At 39.5% G+C, this 16510-nt stretch overlaps 1 protein-coding gene across 1 annotated transcript in view; it reads left to right on the top strand.

The window, feature by feature from the left end:
• Window positions 1–16510, top strand: part of POLE (DNA polymerase epsilon, catalytic subunit) — a 67405-nt gene that overhangs the window by 16710 nt on the left and 34185 nt on the right. The window contains exons 14-23 of the mRNA XM_051972572.1: window positions 207–320; window positions 1551–1763; window positions 2495–2602; window positions 3506–3634; window positions 3717–3819; window positions 3925–4071; window positions 6328–6473; window positions 7292–7440; window positions 9138–9230; window positions 12019–12163. Of these exons, the coding sequence (XP_051828532.1) occupies window positions 207–320; window positions 1551–1763; window positions 2495–2602; window positions 3506–3634; window positions 3717–3819; window positions 3925–4071; window positions 6328–6473; window positions 7292–7440; window positions 9138–9230; window positions 12019–12163 (1347 nt within the window). The remainder of the gene's footprint in view (window positions 1–206; window positions 321–1550; window positions 1764–2494; window positions 2603–3505; window positions 3635–3716; window positions 3820–3924; window positions 4072–6327; window positions 6474–7291; window positions 7441–9137; window positions 9231–12018; window positions 12164–16510) is intronic.

Below are 16510 nucleotides of genomic sequence, written 5' to 3'. Positions count from 1 at the left end.
TTGAGTACTGGTGTCTTGCCACTTAGGAGAGCTGCTTTTCCTAATTTGACATTTACTGTTGTGACTGCTCCAGCTTACCTCACATGGCCAGAGACAATTCTATATGGCCTCCTTCTATATTGCTAGTTATTCACCAATATTTTAGATTTTCTTTGAGTTTGTTATTGTATATAGCCACATTTAATTTGTGTTCTTTCACTTCTCAGACACTAGCTACATATTCAGTATCAGATGCTGTTGCTACTTATTACATGTATATGAAGTATGTCCATCCCTTCATCTTTGCTCTCTGCACCATTATCCCCATGGAACCAGATGAGGTTAGTGCAACCTTTGCCCTAATTGGTGTGCGGTATCTGTATTAGTGATATCCAATGAGGCTTCTGTATGAGACAATATAGAGAGCTTCCTAATGGAGAACGTTATGGTGATGGGATAGTAGTTATTATGGAAGATGGGTCTTGCGACATTGCTTCAGGGAACTTCATCTACCAAGGACAATAAAGATCTTAACAAGTGAAAAAGGGAATCTAGAGCCCTCAATGACATAAAGTGACTCAGTGAATAAATCACTTAAGTGCAAAACTCTGTTAAGCTCTTGCACATAGAGAAGTTGGAGCATGGAAAAGTCCCATGGTCCCTAAGAATAGAGCAGCAAAGCAGAAAGTCATGCTTCTTTAATAGTCACTTGCAGGGATTAAAATCCTATCGGTTTCTGATGTTGATCTCTTTGAACAATGTAGAGAACTTTTTTTCCTGGGTCTTCAATAACTGTGTGTGTAGCACCTGGAGGAGCAGCTGCTGGGCTGCCACAGGGACTGCTTCTCAGGAAGAGAGTTGAAAGCAGTAAGCTGGAAGTATTGCTATTCCAAGTCTCTTGGTTTTAGGGTCCTGGGCTATCTCCATCAAGTCTGAGAGGAGATGTGTAAAGGTGTGGTGATGGTTGGTCTTGCCTGGCATGTGCTGCCTCCTATCTCTCTGGCTGCTTCAGCCAGGTCGGCTTGCCCACATGTGAGTGCCAGTTGGTTGGCAATTGGGGAGGATAACCTTCTGCCTCCTTCTCCACAGGAGTCTTTTCCTCAGGGACACAGCCCTGGGCTAGAAGCAAGACAGTTGATCTGGGCAGAGGTGTCCAATATGTGGCTCATGGACCTCTTGGGGACCAAACACTTTAAGTTTGACCTGAAATAGATTAAAATGTAATCGGAAAACATCAAAATAAATAAAAGTAAAACAAAATGTAGATAATGTTAATATGTGTTTTCCTAATACACGGCCCACCAAAGTTTCCTTCACTGGGAACATAAGTTTAGTGCCCTCTGGTTTCTGTTTTGATAGCACTGGTCCAAGGGGTACTGCTCCTCAGAGTTTTTGTGTCCATCCTGACTGAGGCAGTCTGTCATGCAGTTGTTGCTTATGGTGTTGAGGAAGGCAGGCTCTTTCTCCACGATGAATTCTCCCATTAGTGATGATTGCAGGGGCTGCATTGGAGGCAGGTCGGTAGGCTTATGGGCCTTTCCATTCTCAAGGCTTTTGGTTTTTTCCCATAGGTCCTGCGGAAGGGCTCGGGGACCTTGTGTGAGGCCTTGTTGATGGTCCAGGCTTTCCATGCCAACATAGTTTTTCCTAACAAGCAAGAACAGGAGTTCAACAAACTGACTGAAGATGGCCACGTATTGGACTCAGAGACTTACGTTGGGGGCCATGTGGAGGCACTGGAGTCTGGCGTCTTCCGCAGTGACATTCCTTGCCGATTTAAAATGGTGCACCTCTTTTCTGCTCTCCTTGCTTCCCTCTTGGCTGTTTTAGGAGTCTGGATGTTCATGTCCCTGATTTGTGGGTGACGGGAGCCAGTGTAGGCTGGCTGGCATAGATAGTAATTTTTCCTTCTTCTCTGGACATCCACCCCATGCATTCTTAGGACATTCTTGAGCCCATCCCGCAGTACTTAGGAGGCATTTGTTAAGACCATTATGCTGCAGTAACCTTCCTTCTTGGTGCCTCTTTAGTTGGGGATCAGCAGGGATTCTAGATAACATGTGAATTGTCAAGTAGTCAAGCATTTAGTGCCTGCTATGTGCTAGGCACTCTGCTAATCCCTGGGGATACAAGGAAAGGCAATAACTTCCCAGTTCTCCAGACATTCATATTCTCATAGTCACAGAATGACTGTAACATCAGGAGATTGCTTTCATAGGTCATTTCTAAAAGTGGCTGATTTCTTTGGCACTACCTACACATTAAAGCATATTTTCTAGTTGCTATATGGAGTTTTTAAGGTACTCTTCCAAATAATGTGTGTACTGAGCCTATAGACAAAGTTTAGGCTAATTCATTGACCTTTGTCAGTAGAGAGAGCTCCAGAGTGTACAATTAATGTGAGTTGGTCTTAAAAAACTGGATCAGCCATGCAGGGCAGCCATACAACGTAGGTGCTGAGGATCAGTGCAATAATATTTCTTCCTGTTATCGTGTCATCTTGTCTCTCTGCTAGAATCCTGCAGCCTTTGACTTCTTGCTGCAGCGTGTGGAGAAGACCATGCGCCATGCTATTGAAGAAGAGGAGAACGTGCCCATTGACCAGGTTACCAACTTCCAAGAGGTAACAGCCCATGATCCTTTGGGAAAACGAGATGGGGAGGTCTGAGAAACTTCTGACATAACGTGCTTTAAATGTCTAGTTCTTCTTGTGTGTTCAGATGGTTATTGTTTCATCATGCTCTTGATCCCTGCATTTGTCGCTTTTTCCTTCTTTTATGAAGCTTATAGACACTGTCTTCCAATGGAAATTTGGAGAGGATTGAAGTTAGATGGGATCCTCCTTTTTCACTTCCACTATTATTTTGAGTAAATTTCATCAAAATGATATTCTTACCTCAGCTATTCAGTGACCTCCTAACCGGACTTTTTGATTCCTCTTCCTCTTTAATACATCTTTTACACTGCAGAAACAGTATTCTTTCTGTACAATTTAAACAGTTTGTTTTATTGATCTTCACTTCTTTTTCCACATGCCCATCTATTATGTTGGATTCCCTAAGCTCCTTCTTGTAACAACTAACAAGTCAAGCAAAATTAGTTCACATCTGAAGATGTCCATATCCCTCATCTTGATTGAGAACTGAGAGAGTTATGTCTCACCAGGCTGGAAGTTGGGATTAGATACTGAGTTGTTCAGAGTTTTCAAGCGTTCCATTGTTATTTTTTTTTTTTTCTCACATGGATCAGGGATTGGTATACTTGACTGTCCTCCTTTTTACTGTATGCTTCTTGATCACACAGGCTGTCATATTGTCTGTGATATTGGTCCTGACCACAGGCCTTTGCAGATAGTTGGTATTAAATGCTTTTTGAATTTTGTCTGAGAGTAATGGGAATAAAACTTATGTTTGAATTTTGATTCAGATTTTGATCCTAATTTTGATTGTTCCTTCAAGGAATAGCCCCTAGACAACAATCTTATCTGCTTTGATTTTCAATTTATATTTTTTTCCTCCTTCTGTAGGTGTGTGATGAAATTAAAAACAAACTGACCTCCCTCAAGGATGTTCCCAATCGAATTGAGTGTCCTCTCATATACCACCTGGATGTGGGTGCTATGTACCCCAATATTATCCTCACTAACAGGCTGCAGGTGAGGACAAGCTTCTCTCATTTGAACTGCTGGGAGTTTGTTTAATCAAAGCTTTCATTCTGTCTCTCTTTTTAATATCTAGCCTTCTGCCATAGTGAACGAGGCCACATGTGCTGCTTGTGACTTTAATAAACCAGGTGCTAATTGTCAGCGAAGGATGACCTGGCAGTGGAGGGGAGAGTTCAGTGAGTATCTGGTCATCATTGGATAGACAGTTGCTCATTTTAAACACAGCTGCTTTTAAAGGATATATTTCCTGACCTTTTTTTTTACCTTTGTCCTCTTGCTAGTGCCTGCCAGCCGCAGTGAGTATCATCGTATTCAGCAGCAGCTGGAATCAGAGAAGTTTCCACCATTGTTCCCAGACAAACCAGCCCGGGCATTTCATGAACTGTCCCGAGAAGAGCAGGCTAAATATGAGAAAAAGCGACTGGCAGGCAAGTACTCTGTTGGTGATTTTTTTTTTTTTTAATTTAAATTTTATTTTATTTAATAATAACTTTGTACTGACAGAATCCATGCCAGGGTAATTTTTTACAAGATTATCCCTTGCACTCGCTTATGTTTCGATTTTTTCCCCTCCCTCCCTTCACTCCCCCCTCCCCCAAGATGGCAAGCAGTCCTATATATGTTAAATATGTTGCAGTATATCCTAGATACAATACATGTTTGCAGAACCGAACAGTTCTCCTGTTGAACAGGGAGAATTGGATTCAGAAGGTAAAAATAACTCGGGAAGAAAATAAAAAATGCAAATAGTTCACATTCGTTTCCCAGTGTTCCTTCTTTGGGTGTAGCTGTTTCTGTTCATCATTTATCCATTGAAACTCAGTTAGGTCTCTTTGTCATAGAAATCCACTTCCATCAGAATACATCCTCATACAATATCGTTGTCGAAGTGTATAATGACCTCCTGGTTCTGCTCATCTCACTTAGCATCAGTCCATGTAGGTCTCTCCAAGCCTCTCTGTATTCATCCTGCTGGTCATTCCTTACAGAGCAATAATATTCCATAACATTCATATACCACAATTTACCCAGCCATTCTCCAATTGATGGGCATCCATTCATTTTCCAGTTTCTAGCCACTACAAACAAAGCTGCTACAAACATTTTGGCACATACAGGTCCCTTTCCCTTTTTTAGTATCTCTTTGGGGTATAAGCCCAATAGAAACACTGCTGGATCAAAGGGTATGCACATTTTGATAACTTTTTGGGCATAATTCCAGATTGCTCTCCAGAATGGTTGGGTTTGTTCACAATTCCACCAACAATGCATCAGTGTCCCAGTTTTCCCGCATCCCCTCCAACATTCATCATTATTTTTTCCTGTCATCTTAGCCAATCTGACAGGTGATATCTCAGAGTTGTCTTAATTTGCATTTCTCTGATCAATAGTGATTTGGAACACTCTTTCATATGAGTGGTAATAGTTTCAATTTCATCATCTGAAAATTGTTCATATCCTTTGACCATTTATCAATTGGAGAATGGCTTGATTTCTTATAAATTTGAGTCAGTTCTCTATTTTGGAAATGAGGCCTTTATCAGAACCTCTGTTGGTTATCTTCATCAGGGTTTCTGCATTGGAAACAGTTAAAAAATCATAATAATAACTTTTTTAGTTTCAAAATAATGCAAAGATAGTTTTCAGCATTCACTCAGGCAAAACCTTGTGTTCCAAATTTTTCTCCCTCCATTCTTCTCCACTCCCTCTCCCTAGACAGCAAGTAACCCAATATAGGTTAAACATGAGCAATTCTTTTAAAGATAATTTCCACATTTATCATGCTGCACAAGAAAAATCAGATCAAAAAGGGAAAAAAAAAATGAGGGAAAAAAAAGCATGCAAAAAACCCAACAACAAAAATGGTGAAAATACTATGTTGTGATCCATCTTCAGTCTCCATAGTCCTATCTCTGGATGCAGATGGCTCTTTCCATCATAAGATTATTGGAATTGCCCTGAATCATATTATTGTTGAAAAGAGTTGAACATCATCATGTAGTCTTGTTGTTGCCATGTACAATGTTCTCTTGATTCTGCTCACTTCACTTGGCATCAGTTCATGTAAGTCTCTCCAGGCTTTTCTGAACTCATCCTGCAGATTGTTTCTTACAGAACAATAATATTTCATAACAGTCATATATCATAACTTATTCAGCCATTCCCCAACTGATGGGCATCCACTCAGTTGCCAGTTTCTTGCCACTACAAAGAGGACTGCTACAAACATTTTTGCCCATTTGGGTCCTTTTCCCTTTTTTATGATCTTTTTGGGATACAGACCCAGTAGAGATCAAAGGGTATGCACAGCTTGATAACTATTTGGGCACAGTTCCAAATTGCTCTCCAGAATGTTTGTATCAGTTCACAACTCCACCAACAATGTGACAAACATTCTTAATATGTTAAAATGAATTAAACTGCACTTGTCGTGGTGTATCCTGTCTTCCTCCTTAAGTTGCCCTAAGTGCATGTATATTCTATCAATATTGCTGCAGAATTGGGCTCTATTTTATTTGTGTCTTACTATGGTATATTTCTAATTTGGCCCAGTTGTTTAAATCTTTTGGGAGAATCCCATTCAGGCAGCGTGGATCCAACAGCCCCTTCTCACCATGGGATCTAGTGATCCAGGGAGACACAAGTCCTCTCACTGGAAGTCCTTTGTTTCCATTGTGGTACAGATTATTGCCGGAAAGCTTATAAGAAGATCCACATCACCAAAGTGGAAGAACGTCTCACTACCATCTGCCAGCGGGAAAACTCCTTCTACGTAGACACTGTTCGAGCTTTCCGTGACCGACGGTACGAGTTCAAAGGACTCCATAAGGTAAAGAAGTCATGGCCTACTTGGAAGTGTTGGGGGGGGGGGGTGTGTGTGGCGGGGTTTGGGACTCAGCTGAGTCCCCTCTCTGAACCTCCCTTTCTGATCTGAAAAACTTTTAGCTGGTTTTCTTCCCTGAGTGGGTTCCTTCAGTCTTGAAAGGTCTATCCTAAACATCCATGCTCAGATGGACAGTGACTTTCAGTTCCTTGGGCTTTGAGCCCATACCCAATTAGGGGTATGATATGAACCTGTCTTAGTGAGGGCTTCCTGCAGTGTAAGCTTTTATGGTTGAATGTTTTTGATCTATTATCTTTATTTTTTTTTTTTTTTGCTGAGGCAATTGGAGTTAAGTGACTTGCCCAGGGTCACATAGCTAGAAAGTGTTAAGTATCTAAGGCCAGATTTGAACTCGGGTCCTTCTGACTTTGGGGCTGGTGTTCTATCCACTGCACTACCTAGCTGCCCCTTTCCTATTATCTTTGGAGAGAGAGAATTTCATTCACTTATTTTCTGTTTGCCTCAGTTTCCTCATATGTAATCATGGGGATAATAACACTTACCTCCCAGATGGTTGTGGTGATCAAATATGATAATATTTGTAAAGTACTTAATAGTGTCAAGCACATAATGGATACTGATTAAATGTTAGCTTTATTATCATCATCATCATTATTGTTATTATCTGGAGGTACCAATATACCAATGTATATTGAGGTCTTAAGTTTGAGTGCTTCTACTTTTTATGTATTTAACATTATCAGTAAGGAAGATTTAGAATTCATTGAGCTTTCAGGGATGACTTTTCTCTGTGCCTGATTTAGGTATGGAAGAAGAAGCTGTCTGCTGCCATGGAGATGGGAGATGCTGCTGAAGTCAAGCGATGTAAAAACATGGAGATCTTGTATGATTCCTTGCAATTGGCTCACAAGTGTATCCTCAACTCTTTCTATGGCTATGTGATGCGCAAAGGGTATGTAGATACAGCTGATGGAGCTCCCCCTATCTTCATTATTGGGCTTCATATCTTTCCCCTTTCTTCTCATTAACAGCTGTAATCTTTACAGCTGATGTCGGTGAGGTACAAGTGCTGAGGGAGTTCAGAGTAAAGAAGGATGATATCTGGCTTGGGGAGATGAGGGAAGGTTTCCTGCAGAAGGTGCAACTGGAGCATAGCCGGATTCCAATAGGCAAAAATGGGGAGAAGGAGAACATTACAGAATGAACCAGGTTATCAAGGAAAAGGCTCAGGACTTTTTTGAGAGATGACAAATAGTCTAGTTTGAGAGCCTGGGAATATAGTAAAACAGGAGGGAACAAAGCTAAAAAGACAGAATGAAGTTACTACCTTTGGGAGCCAGTAAAGATTTCTGAACAAGGGGTGGTATCAGATAATAAAAAACACTTGAGGATTTGTTTGGTACTTGACGTACGTCACCTCTAAGCAGCCTTGTGAGGGTAGACATCATAGGATCATAGATTTAGAACTCCAAAGAACCTGAGAAAGCAGCTATTCTAGCTCCTTCATTTAACAGACAAGGAAAGTAGGCGTTGGAGAGATGGTAACCTGCCCAGATGGAGTAGTGTCAGAACTGGGATTGGAACTCGAGTCTAGTGGCTCCTTATCTAGCGAGACTATATGACCATATTGCCATTCATGATTAGAGATGCACTTTAATTAAGAATGATTTGGTAGGGATATCTATAGCATATTATTAGGGAGAGTTATTGGAGAAAGGGAATGTTTACTGATTGTAATATTGGAGTATGAAGTCTTAAGTGGCAACTGAGAACCCACTCCCCCATCCCAACAACCTCAACTATAGCAATTGCAAAGGTAAGTAGAGGATTTATAAAAGTGATTACATGGCAAGTGTTGTGCTATGTACTAGGGATACAAAGACAGAAAACAGACAGTTCCTCTTCTTAGTGAGTTTACAGTCTTATGAGGGAAGGCAATACCTAAAGGAGATCCTGGAGATTGTATAGAGGGTACCCATGAAGTGGCAGAAGAGAAGGAGAGGGATTCTAAAGAAGGTCCAGGGATGAGTGAGGTGAAATGTGGTTGCAATCATTCCTAAATGGTAGTCCTGGGGAGAGAGGGAGTCATTAGTGAAGAGGAAGAGCCCTCGTGTGGAGAAATGTAATAAATGGGGAGAATGCCAGAATTACTGTGTAGCTTGAGTTGGCAGAACTTGGCAAGTGATCAGATGTTCTGAGAGATGACTGAAGGTTTGAGCTTGGATGACTGATGTGTGGATTTTCATGGAGTCATCCATAGAAATAGGGGGTGTTGGAAGGACGAGCCAGCAGGATGGCATGAGTGCAAAGATGATGCTAGTTTGGGATATATCCAACATCCACAGGAAAGCAAGGAGAAAAGGGCATCTCTTTTCTAGAAACTTGTCTTTGCGTAGAGACTTCAAAGAATCTGCTCCTTTGCCTCAGAGTTTTTTTTGAATACCACCACAGAAACAAAAGTGAATCTAATGAGAAGAATGGTCATTATCCCTTAGAATCAGGAGTCTTACCTTTTCTGCTCAACTACTAAGAGATTAGTAGTTTGTTTTTTCCCCCAGGTTTTTTTTTTTTTTTTTAACCTCTTTTGACTCTCCAGCAGAGATGGTCCTCCTCCTCCATGACCTCACTGCTGGGCTGTCTGCTTTACAGGGCTCGATGGTATTCCATGGAGATGGCAGGAATTGTCTGTTTCACAGGAGCCAATATCATCACACAGGCCCGGGAGCTGATCGAGCAGATTGGGTGAGTGCTGAGTAGAGATTCCATGCATCAGCCATTGAGGAATGTAAGGGAAACCAGACAACCAGAAGGCATGGGGAGCTCATATTTAGTTTGACATTGTGAAGTTCATTATAAAGAATCATTAAATGGTCCTGAGTTGTATACAAGTCTCAGAGTTCAAGGGGTTCTGAAAGAATTCTGAAAGGTCATGAATGGTCATGTGCCAAACCTGATGCAAAATCCTTCATACAAGATCATCAACTCAGTTCAAGTACCTTCACTGAGTTTTTCTATATTAGGAAGCTCTTTAAGCCAGAACTCCTGTGATGTATGATCACTAGTGTTGGTTTGTTCCTCCAGAAGCACACAGAACAAGCTATTGCTCTTGTGCAGGATAGCTCTTCAGACATCTGAAGATAACTTGCTTATTTTTTCTCTGACCCCAGGTTTTCTCTCTAGACTAATATCCCCCCTTGCTAGTATAGTTCTTGGCTACCTTTCTGGCCTTCCTTCCCCTCTCTTCCTGGTTGTCCTTCTGTATTCATCCACTTTGGAACTGTCTTCACTGAATGTGACAGTTGTATCTAGACGTAATGTTCCATTTGTACCCTGGAACACAGTACAATGAAGCTATTACCATATTGGATCTGGAAATAAGACTTCTATTAATGTACCCTGAGATTGTTAGCTTTTGGGACATTCAGACCACAATCTTGCCTTGTGGAGATTCTCTTAACCCAACTCTGGGATCCTTTTGACATTCACTTAGTCATTTCTTAGATAAGATGATCACTTGAAATGTTTTGGTGAGCATATCTACATTCTTTTGTCTTTGCAACAGACATATATTAAATGCTTAATTATCCATGGATAATTAGATTACAATACAGTCAGTTGGAGATTGTCTCCAAAGGAATGGCTCAAGGATCTGTTTTTGACCCTGTTGCAGTTCAACATTTTTATCAGTTATTTAAATAAAGGCACAAGACGGCATATTTCATCCTATTTGTGGATGACACAGACCTGGGAGGGAGAGCAGTAGAAGTCAATGTCAGAATTCAAAAGGATCTTGACAAGTTGGAACATCAAGCCTAATATGATAAAATGAAATTCAGTGGGATAAATTTCAAGTCATCAGATCAAGATGGGGAATAGTAATTCTTTGACAGTAGTTCTGAAAAAGACTTGTTGGTCTTTGGCTGTGTGGTATAGCTATCAAAAAGCCATTGTGATTTTGGGCTGGTTTAAGGTAAGAAGGGCATACGCTTTATGAATCATGCTGGGAGAAAAAAAATCAGAACAAAAGAGAAAAACCACAAGAGAGTGAGAGGGGAAAAAAAACAACAGAAAAAAAATGAACATAGCATGTGTTGATTTACATTGGGTTTCCTTAGTTCTTTTTTCTGGATGCAGATGGCATTTTCTGTCCAAAGTCTATTGGGATTGCTTTGGATCAGTGAACCATTGAGAAGAACCTAATTTTTCATAATTGATCATCGCACATTCTTGCTATTACTGTGTGTAAAGCAGGGGTCCTCAAACTATGGCCCGTGGGCCAGATGCGGCAGCTGAGGATGATTATCCCCCTCACCCGTGCTATGAAGTTTCTTTATTTAAAGGTCCACAAAACAAAGTTTTTGTTTTTACTGTAGTCTGGCCCTCCAATAGTCTGAGGGACAGTGAACTGGCCCCCTGTTTAAAAAGTTTGAAGACCCCTGGTGTAAAGTATTCCTGGTTCTGCTTGTTTCACTCAGTATCAGTGAGGCAGTTTTTCTATCTAGTAGGCTGTATTTGAACTCAGGTCTTCCTGACTAGGCCTAGTTCTCTATTGCATCGCCAGTTGGCTCTATAAAGAATAAGCTTACATTCTAATGCAGAGACAACAAGTACATATGCAAGAATACGCAACGTTAATATAAATTTAATAAATACAAGTATGTATAGAGCAATTAAAAAGAAGGTAGTTTGCACTGACAGTTGGGAGACTCAGGCACAGCTTCATGGAGAAGATATGGAAGATGATGCATTAAAAAAAAAGGGCGAGGAGGGAAGGTAGTTCAAGCATTGGGGATAGTTGGTACATAGGAGACTAGGAACATCATGAGTAAGGACCAGAGAATGGTCAGTGTGGCTATTTTTCAGAGGGTAGAGGAGAGGGGAGACTAGAAGATGGATTGGAGCAAGGTATATGAGGCTTTACAGGCAAGCCTCTTTACTTTACTTTACTTACACTTTAACACACTTTGTCACGTATTTATAGTGGGTGGATTTGGCCTGAATCACTTCGCTGTTGAAAAGACCCACATCCATCAGAATTGATCATCACATAATCTTGTCTTTGCTGTGTAGAATGATCGCTTGGTTCTATTCACTTCACTCAGTATTAGTTCATGTCTCTCCAGACCTTTCTGAAATTATCCTGCTGACCATCTCTTACAGAGCAATAATATTCCAACTTATTCAGCCATTCTCCAACTGATGGGCATATAGTGAGTGGATTAGAAAATCACTAAGACCTCTGCTAACTCAGTGATTCTTTGATACACAAAGTATTGACATAGAAAGACAGAATGGAATATCAATGCTCATAGTGAGATATGCACATAGGGGAGGATATAGAAACCAGGGATTGCTAGTTAGAATAGAATGCCGAAGAAGACATCCTTAAAAAGTTTCACTGATCCGTTTTTGACCAGACATAGATGCTGATATATTTGCACCTGGCCTAAGTACATGATCACCCCCACCAGGATAGTTTCTAGACTTTCAGGCATGTCCTCTAACATTTGATATGTGGTTTCCATTCCAGGAGACCTCTAGAGCTTGACACGGATGGAATCTGGTGTGTCCTACCAAATAGCTTCCCAGAAAATTTTGTCATCAAGTCAACCAATGCAAAGAAGCCCAAGGTGACCATCTCCTATCCTGGAGCTATGTTAAATATCATGGTGAAGGTAAGTCAATGGGATTAGCTTTTTCTTAACTTTTAATTAACTTAGTGGGACTGTATTTCATTTTTCCAAATAGAAGTAAAGATAGTTTTCAACATACATTTTTAAAATGATAGCCTTTTATTTTCAAAACACATGCAAAGATAGTTTTCAACATTCATCTTGCAAAATCTCATGTTATAAATTTTTTCCCTCTTTCCCCACCCCCTCCTCTAGTAATCCAATATATGTTAAACATGTACAATTCTTCTATACATATTTCCATATTTATACCGCACAAGAAAAATCAGATCAAAAAAGGGGGAAAAATAAGAAAAAAAAAAAAAGCAGGCTAGTAACAACAACAAAAAAAGGTGAAAATACTATGTTGTGATCCACATTCAGTCCCCATCATCCTCTCTCTGGATGCAGATGTCTCTCTCCATCACATCTATTGGAATTGACCTGAATCACCTCATTGTTGAGAAAGAGCTACATCTGTCAGAGTTGGTCATCACATAATCTTGATGTTGCTGTGTACAATGTTCTCTTGGTTCTACTTACTTCACTTAGTATCAATTCATGTAAGTCTCTTCAGGCCTTTCTGAAATCATTCTGCTGATCGTTTCTTATAGAATAATGTTCCTTAACATTCATGTACCATAACTTATTCAGCTATCTCCAATTCATAGGCATTCACTCGGTTTCCAGTTTCTTGCTACTACAAAAAAGGGCTGCCACAAATACTTTTGCACATCAACATATGTTTCTGTAAAATTTTGTGTTCCACATTTTTCTCCCTTTCTCCATTACCTTCTCCCTTCTCAAGAAAGCAAGCAATCTGCTATAGGTAAAACATGTACAATCCTTTTAATCGACTACAGTCCTATTTGTAAACCTAAACTATTGTTTTGCACAAGATTATCAGTGGCAAGTGTGTAAAATAGGGAGGAGAAGAAAGAAAAAGAAGCAGTGATTAACAACAGAAGATCATGCATGATTTGTTTTATTGTTAGTTGAGGAGAGGATACAAGTGAGATGATCCTGAATCAATGGGGAAGTACTCCATACCACGAGTAAGGGAATTAAAAGTGGAACCTCAGAATAAAATCATGTGTGCTTGCCTGGTTAATAGTGGAGAAGAAATAACTTTATTGGAAAGTAAACTCACTTGAATAAATCATTAGCTGTTTGTCCTTTCTTCTTGAAGAGGTCCTTGACATCAGGGAGGTGATAACATGACATGCAAGTTATTTGCTTTTCAGTGAGGGAGGGCTGGACAGAGTCACCTGCCTCACTTTCTCCTCCAGAGCCAACTGGTTCCAGTGGCTGGATAGAGATCAATACAACTGGAGATGGCTTGATGCAGTGAAAGATCTTTTTAAAGTCAAGGTCTTCAACAGGCCCCAGTCTGACTGAGGCCAAACTCATTTAGGGATTGAGGCTAGGTAGAAATTGTGGCAAAAAATGGCCTTCTTCACTTAGGCAAAAGAAATCTAAAGTTTTAAGACTTGCATCTCCGTTCTCTGACTCCACATTCAACACTATCTCATAGCTTTAATATTACGTGCTCTATGATTGCTCCCAGCTCAGACTCTGATTCTAAGCTCTCTCCCAATACAAACATTCTGTACTCCAAGTTCCCTCCAACTCTGCCAACCTGTGCATCTAAGAATATGTTGAAGTTCAGATGGACCCCATATCAGAATTTATGGGTACGAATATTCCCTTTACCCTTGAAGGTCACGACCCAGTCATTCCTTTTTATGAGTAGTTGACTTAAAATAGTGCTTCAATACAGTGAAGTGCTTTACATACAATCTCATTTGATCCTTGCAGCAGTGCTGTGGAGAAGACATAACAGCTCGTAGTTCCATTTTGGTGATGAGAAAGCAGCATTGAAGAGGTTGAGTTAGGAAGTCTTTTGAAAATTACTTTTCATTAGGTTATTGAAGCAGAGAAGGCATCAGCATTGCAACTGAACAGTAAAATAGAGAGAAAGCAAGACACACAAGGAAGTAGAAGATGCAAGATGAGAAAAAGAAAAGGAAATTGGAAATCATGTCCTTTTAATGTTTAGTACTTTCAGAGAAGTCTTAGTCAGAGTCATTTGACATGACTCTGCATCATTCTGCACTTCTCTTTTCACAGCTTTGAAAAGTTTTTGACACATTTGACAATGTCGTAATAAACAATTATGACGTCTAGTGGCAAAAGGGGGAAGCAGAAACAACTTCAAAAATCTTCATTTATGTCAGTGGAAATGATTTTGGAATTTTTGCTGCAGGGAGAACAAAAGTATGGTGGGAAGAGTATTGGACTTAGAAGAATCAAATCTCACTTTCAACTTACTACTTGTGTGATCCTGGGCCTCTGTTTTCTTCTCTGTGAGATTGGGACAATAATAATAAATTCAAATGAAGCTAATTTTAAAGTAGTTTGTGACTTTGTCCTAAAATATCTTTTTAATCTCGTTATATAAATTGTTTCTTTCCTGTGCTTTACAGTGAAGCCAGCCTGGTTTTCTTGATGTTCTTGACAAAAATATACATATTATTTTCCCACATTTGTATGGGTTAGTTTCCATGTTTGGAATTCACCTCTGCTGCATTTCCTTCACAAGTCAGTCCAAGTGCCACCTTTTACATGAAGCCTTTCCTGATCCTCCCAGATGTTCATGTCCTTTCCTCCATAATGATTTTGTACTTTGTATGCATTTTGTATGTCTAATCAATGTACTTGTTTTCCTGATAGAACATAAGCTTCCTAAGAGTGTTTAATTTTTGTCTCCCAACACCTGTCACTATACCTGACATATGGTAGATATTTAATAATTGCTCACTTCCTTCCTTGTTTGGTAAAACACTTTGCAAACTTTTAAATCCTGTGTAAATGTTAAATACTACTATTGTTATTAGACTGAAAAGTTTAGTGCATGACAGGGGAGACCTCTAAAATATATCTAGAAAAGTGAAGTTGAGCCTGAATTTTGGAGAACTTTAAATATTTTATGAAGGAATTATATTTTATCCTAGAGACAATAGGAAGCCAATGGTGATTTTTGAATGACAGTCAATATATTGGGGAAATTATTTTGGCAACTTTGGGAAAAGTAGTTTGCAGAGGATAAAGACTGGAGACAGAGAGACCAATGATGAAGCAATAGTTTATTTGTTTATTCTTCAATGTTTCTTTAATAAATCATAAATGCATCTTTTGAAAATAGTCAACTATGTCTTTCATCACACATAGGTTATATATGTAGAAGTTCTATTTTTAAAGATCCAATCCTCATTGCTTTCTAATCCAATAGGCATTAATTACCCATTGGACAGTTTGAACTAGATGGGCTATCAGTATAGTATTTCAAAATTTGCTATTTCTCTTTGGAACATCAAGATCTGTCTTGTTAACCCAGATGCACTATCTTAGGATCATCCTAGATTCCTCAGTCTCATTCATTGAGTTGATGCTATAGTTTAATATCCATTTAGTTGAGGTTATAGTTTAATAAGTATCTGAACTGAAGGAGTGGTCACATATGAGAAGAGAGAAAAAGATAGTTTTAAGAGCTGTTGTAGAAGTAAAATCAGTAAGATTTGGCAATGATTAGTTATGGGGATCAAGGGAAAGGAAGAGTCAAAGATGATGCTAAGGTAAGTAGAAGGATGATGTGGCGCTTGACAGAAATAGGGAAATGTGGAAGGAGGGTAAATTTCAAGGGGAAGATAACATTGTGAACATGTTGCATCTTAAACTGTGAAAAGAACATTATGATGATAATATTGAAACAAGATTGTGAATCTGGTCTGTGTCTAGTCCAATTGAGTGGGACTAGAGTTTAGGAGAGTAATTACTAACGGATATATCGATTTGGGAGTTTAATCTATAAAGAGATGCTAATCAAATCATGGGAATGGAAGTTACCAAAATCATCTCTCTGATTTATAACAAGGAAAAGAGTATATATAGAGAAGGGACAAAGACCTAAGATATAAAGCCTTTGGGGACACTAATACTTAGGAAGCAGGAAAAGGGTGACTATCTCCAGGAAAAAAGATAGGATGAGAAATATAAGTAGTAGGAGAATTAGGAGAGGGCAGTGTCACTGAAACAGAGATCGGATGACAGTGTTAAAAGGTGCAATGGACAAATTAAGATGAAGACTTAGAAAAGTAATTGAATTTAGCATTTATTTACTTATCAGAATAGAAGTTTTCCTATAGTATTGGGAGTTGAATTTCTAGTCATATGAAAAGGTACTTCAAATCACTGTTGATCAGAGAAATTGAAATTAAGACAACTCTGAGATACCACTACACATCTGTCAGATTAGCTAAGATGACAGGAAAAGATAATGACGAATGTTGG

The sequence above is a fragment of the Antechinus flavipes genome, chromosome 1, assembly GCF_016432865.1.
Source record: "Antechinus flavipes isolate AdamAnt ecotype Samford, QLD, Australia chromosome 1, AdamAnt_v2, whole genome shotgun sequence".
NCBI classification, from domain to species: domain Eukaryota; kingdom Metazoa; phylum Chordata; class Mammalia; order Dasyuromorphia; family Dasyuridae; genus Antechinus; species Antechinus flavipes.
The sequence above is the reverse complement of the archived record's forward strand: the minus strand, read 5'-3'. Positions and strand labels throughout refer to the sequence as shown.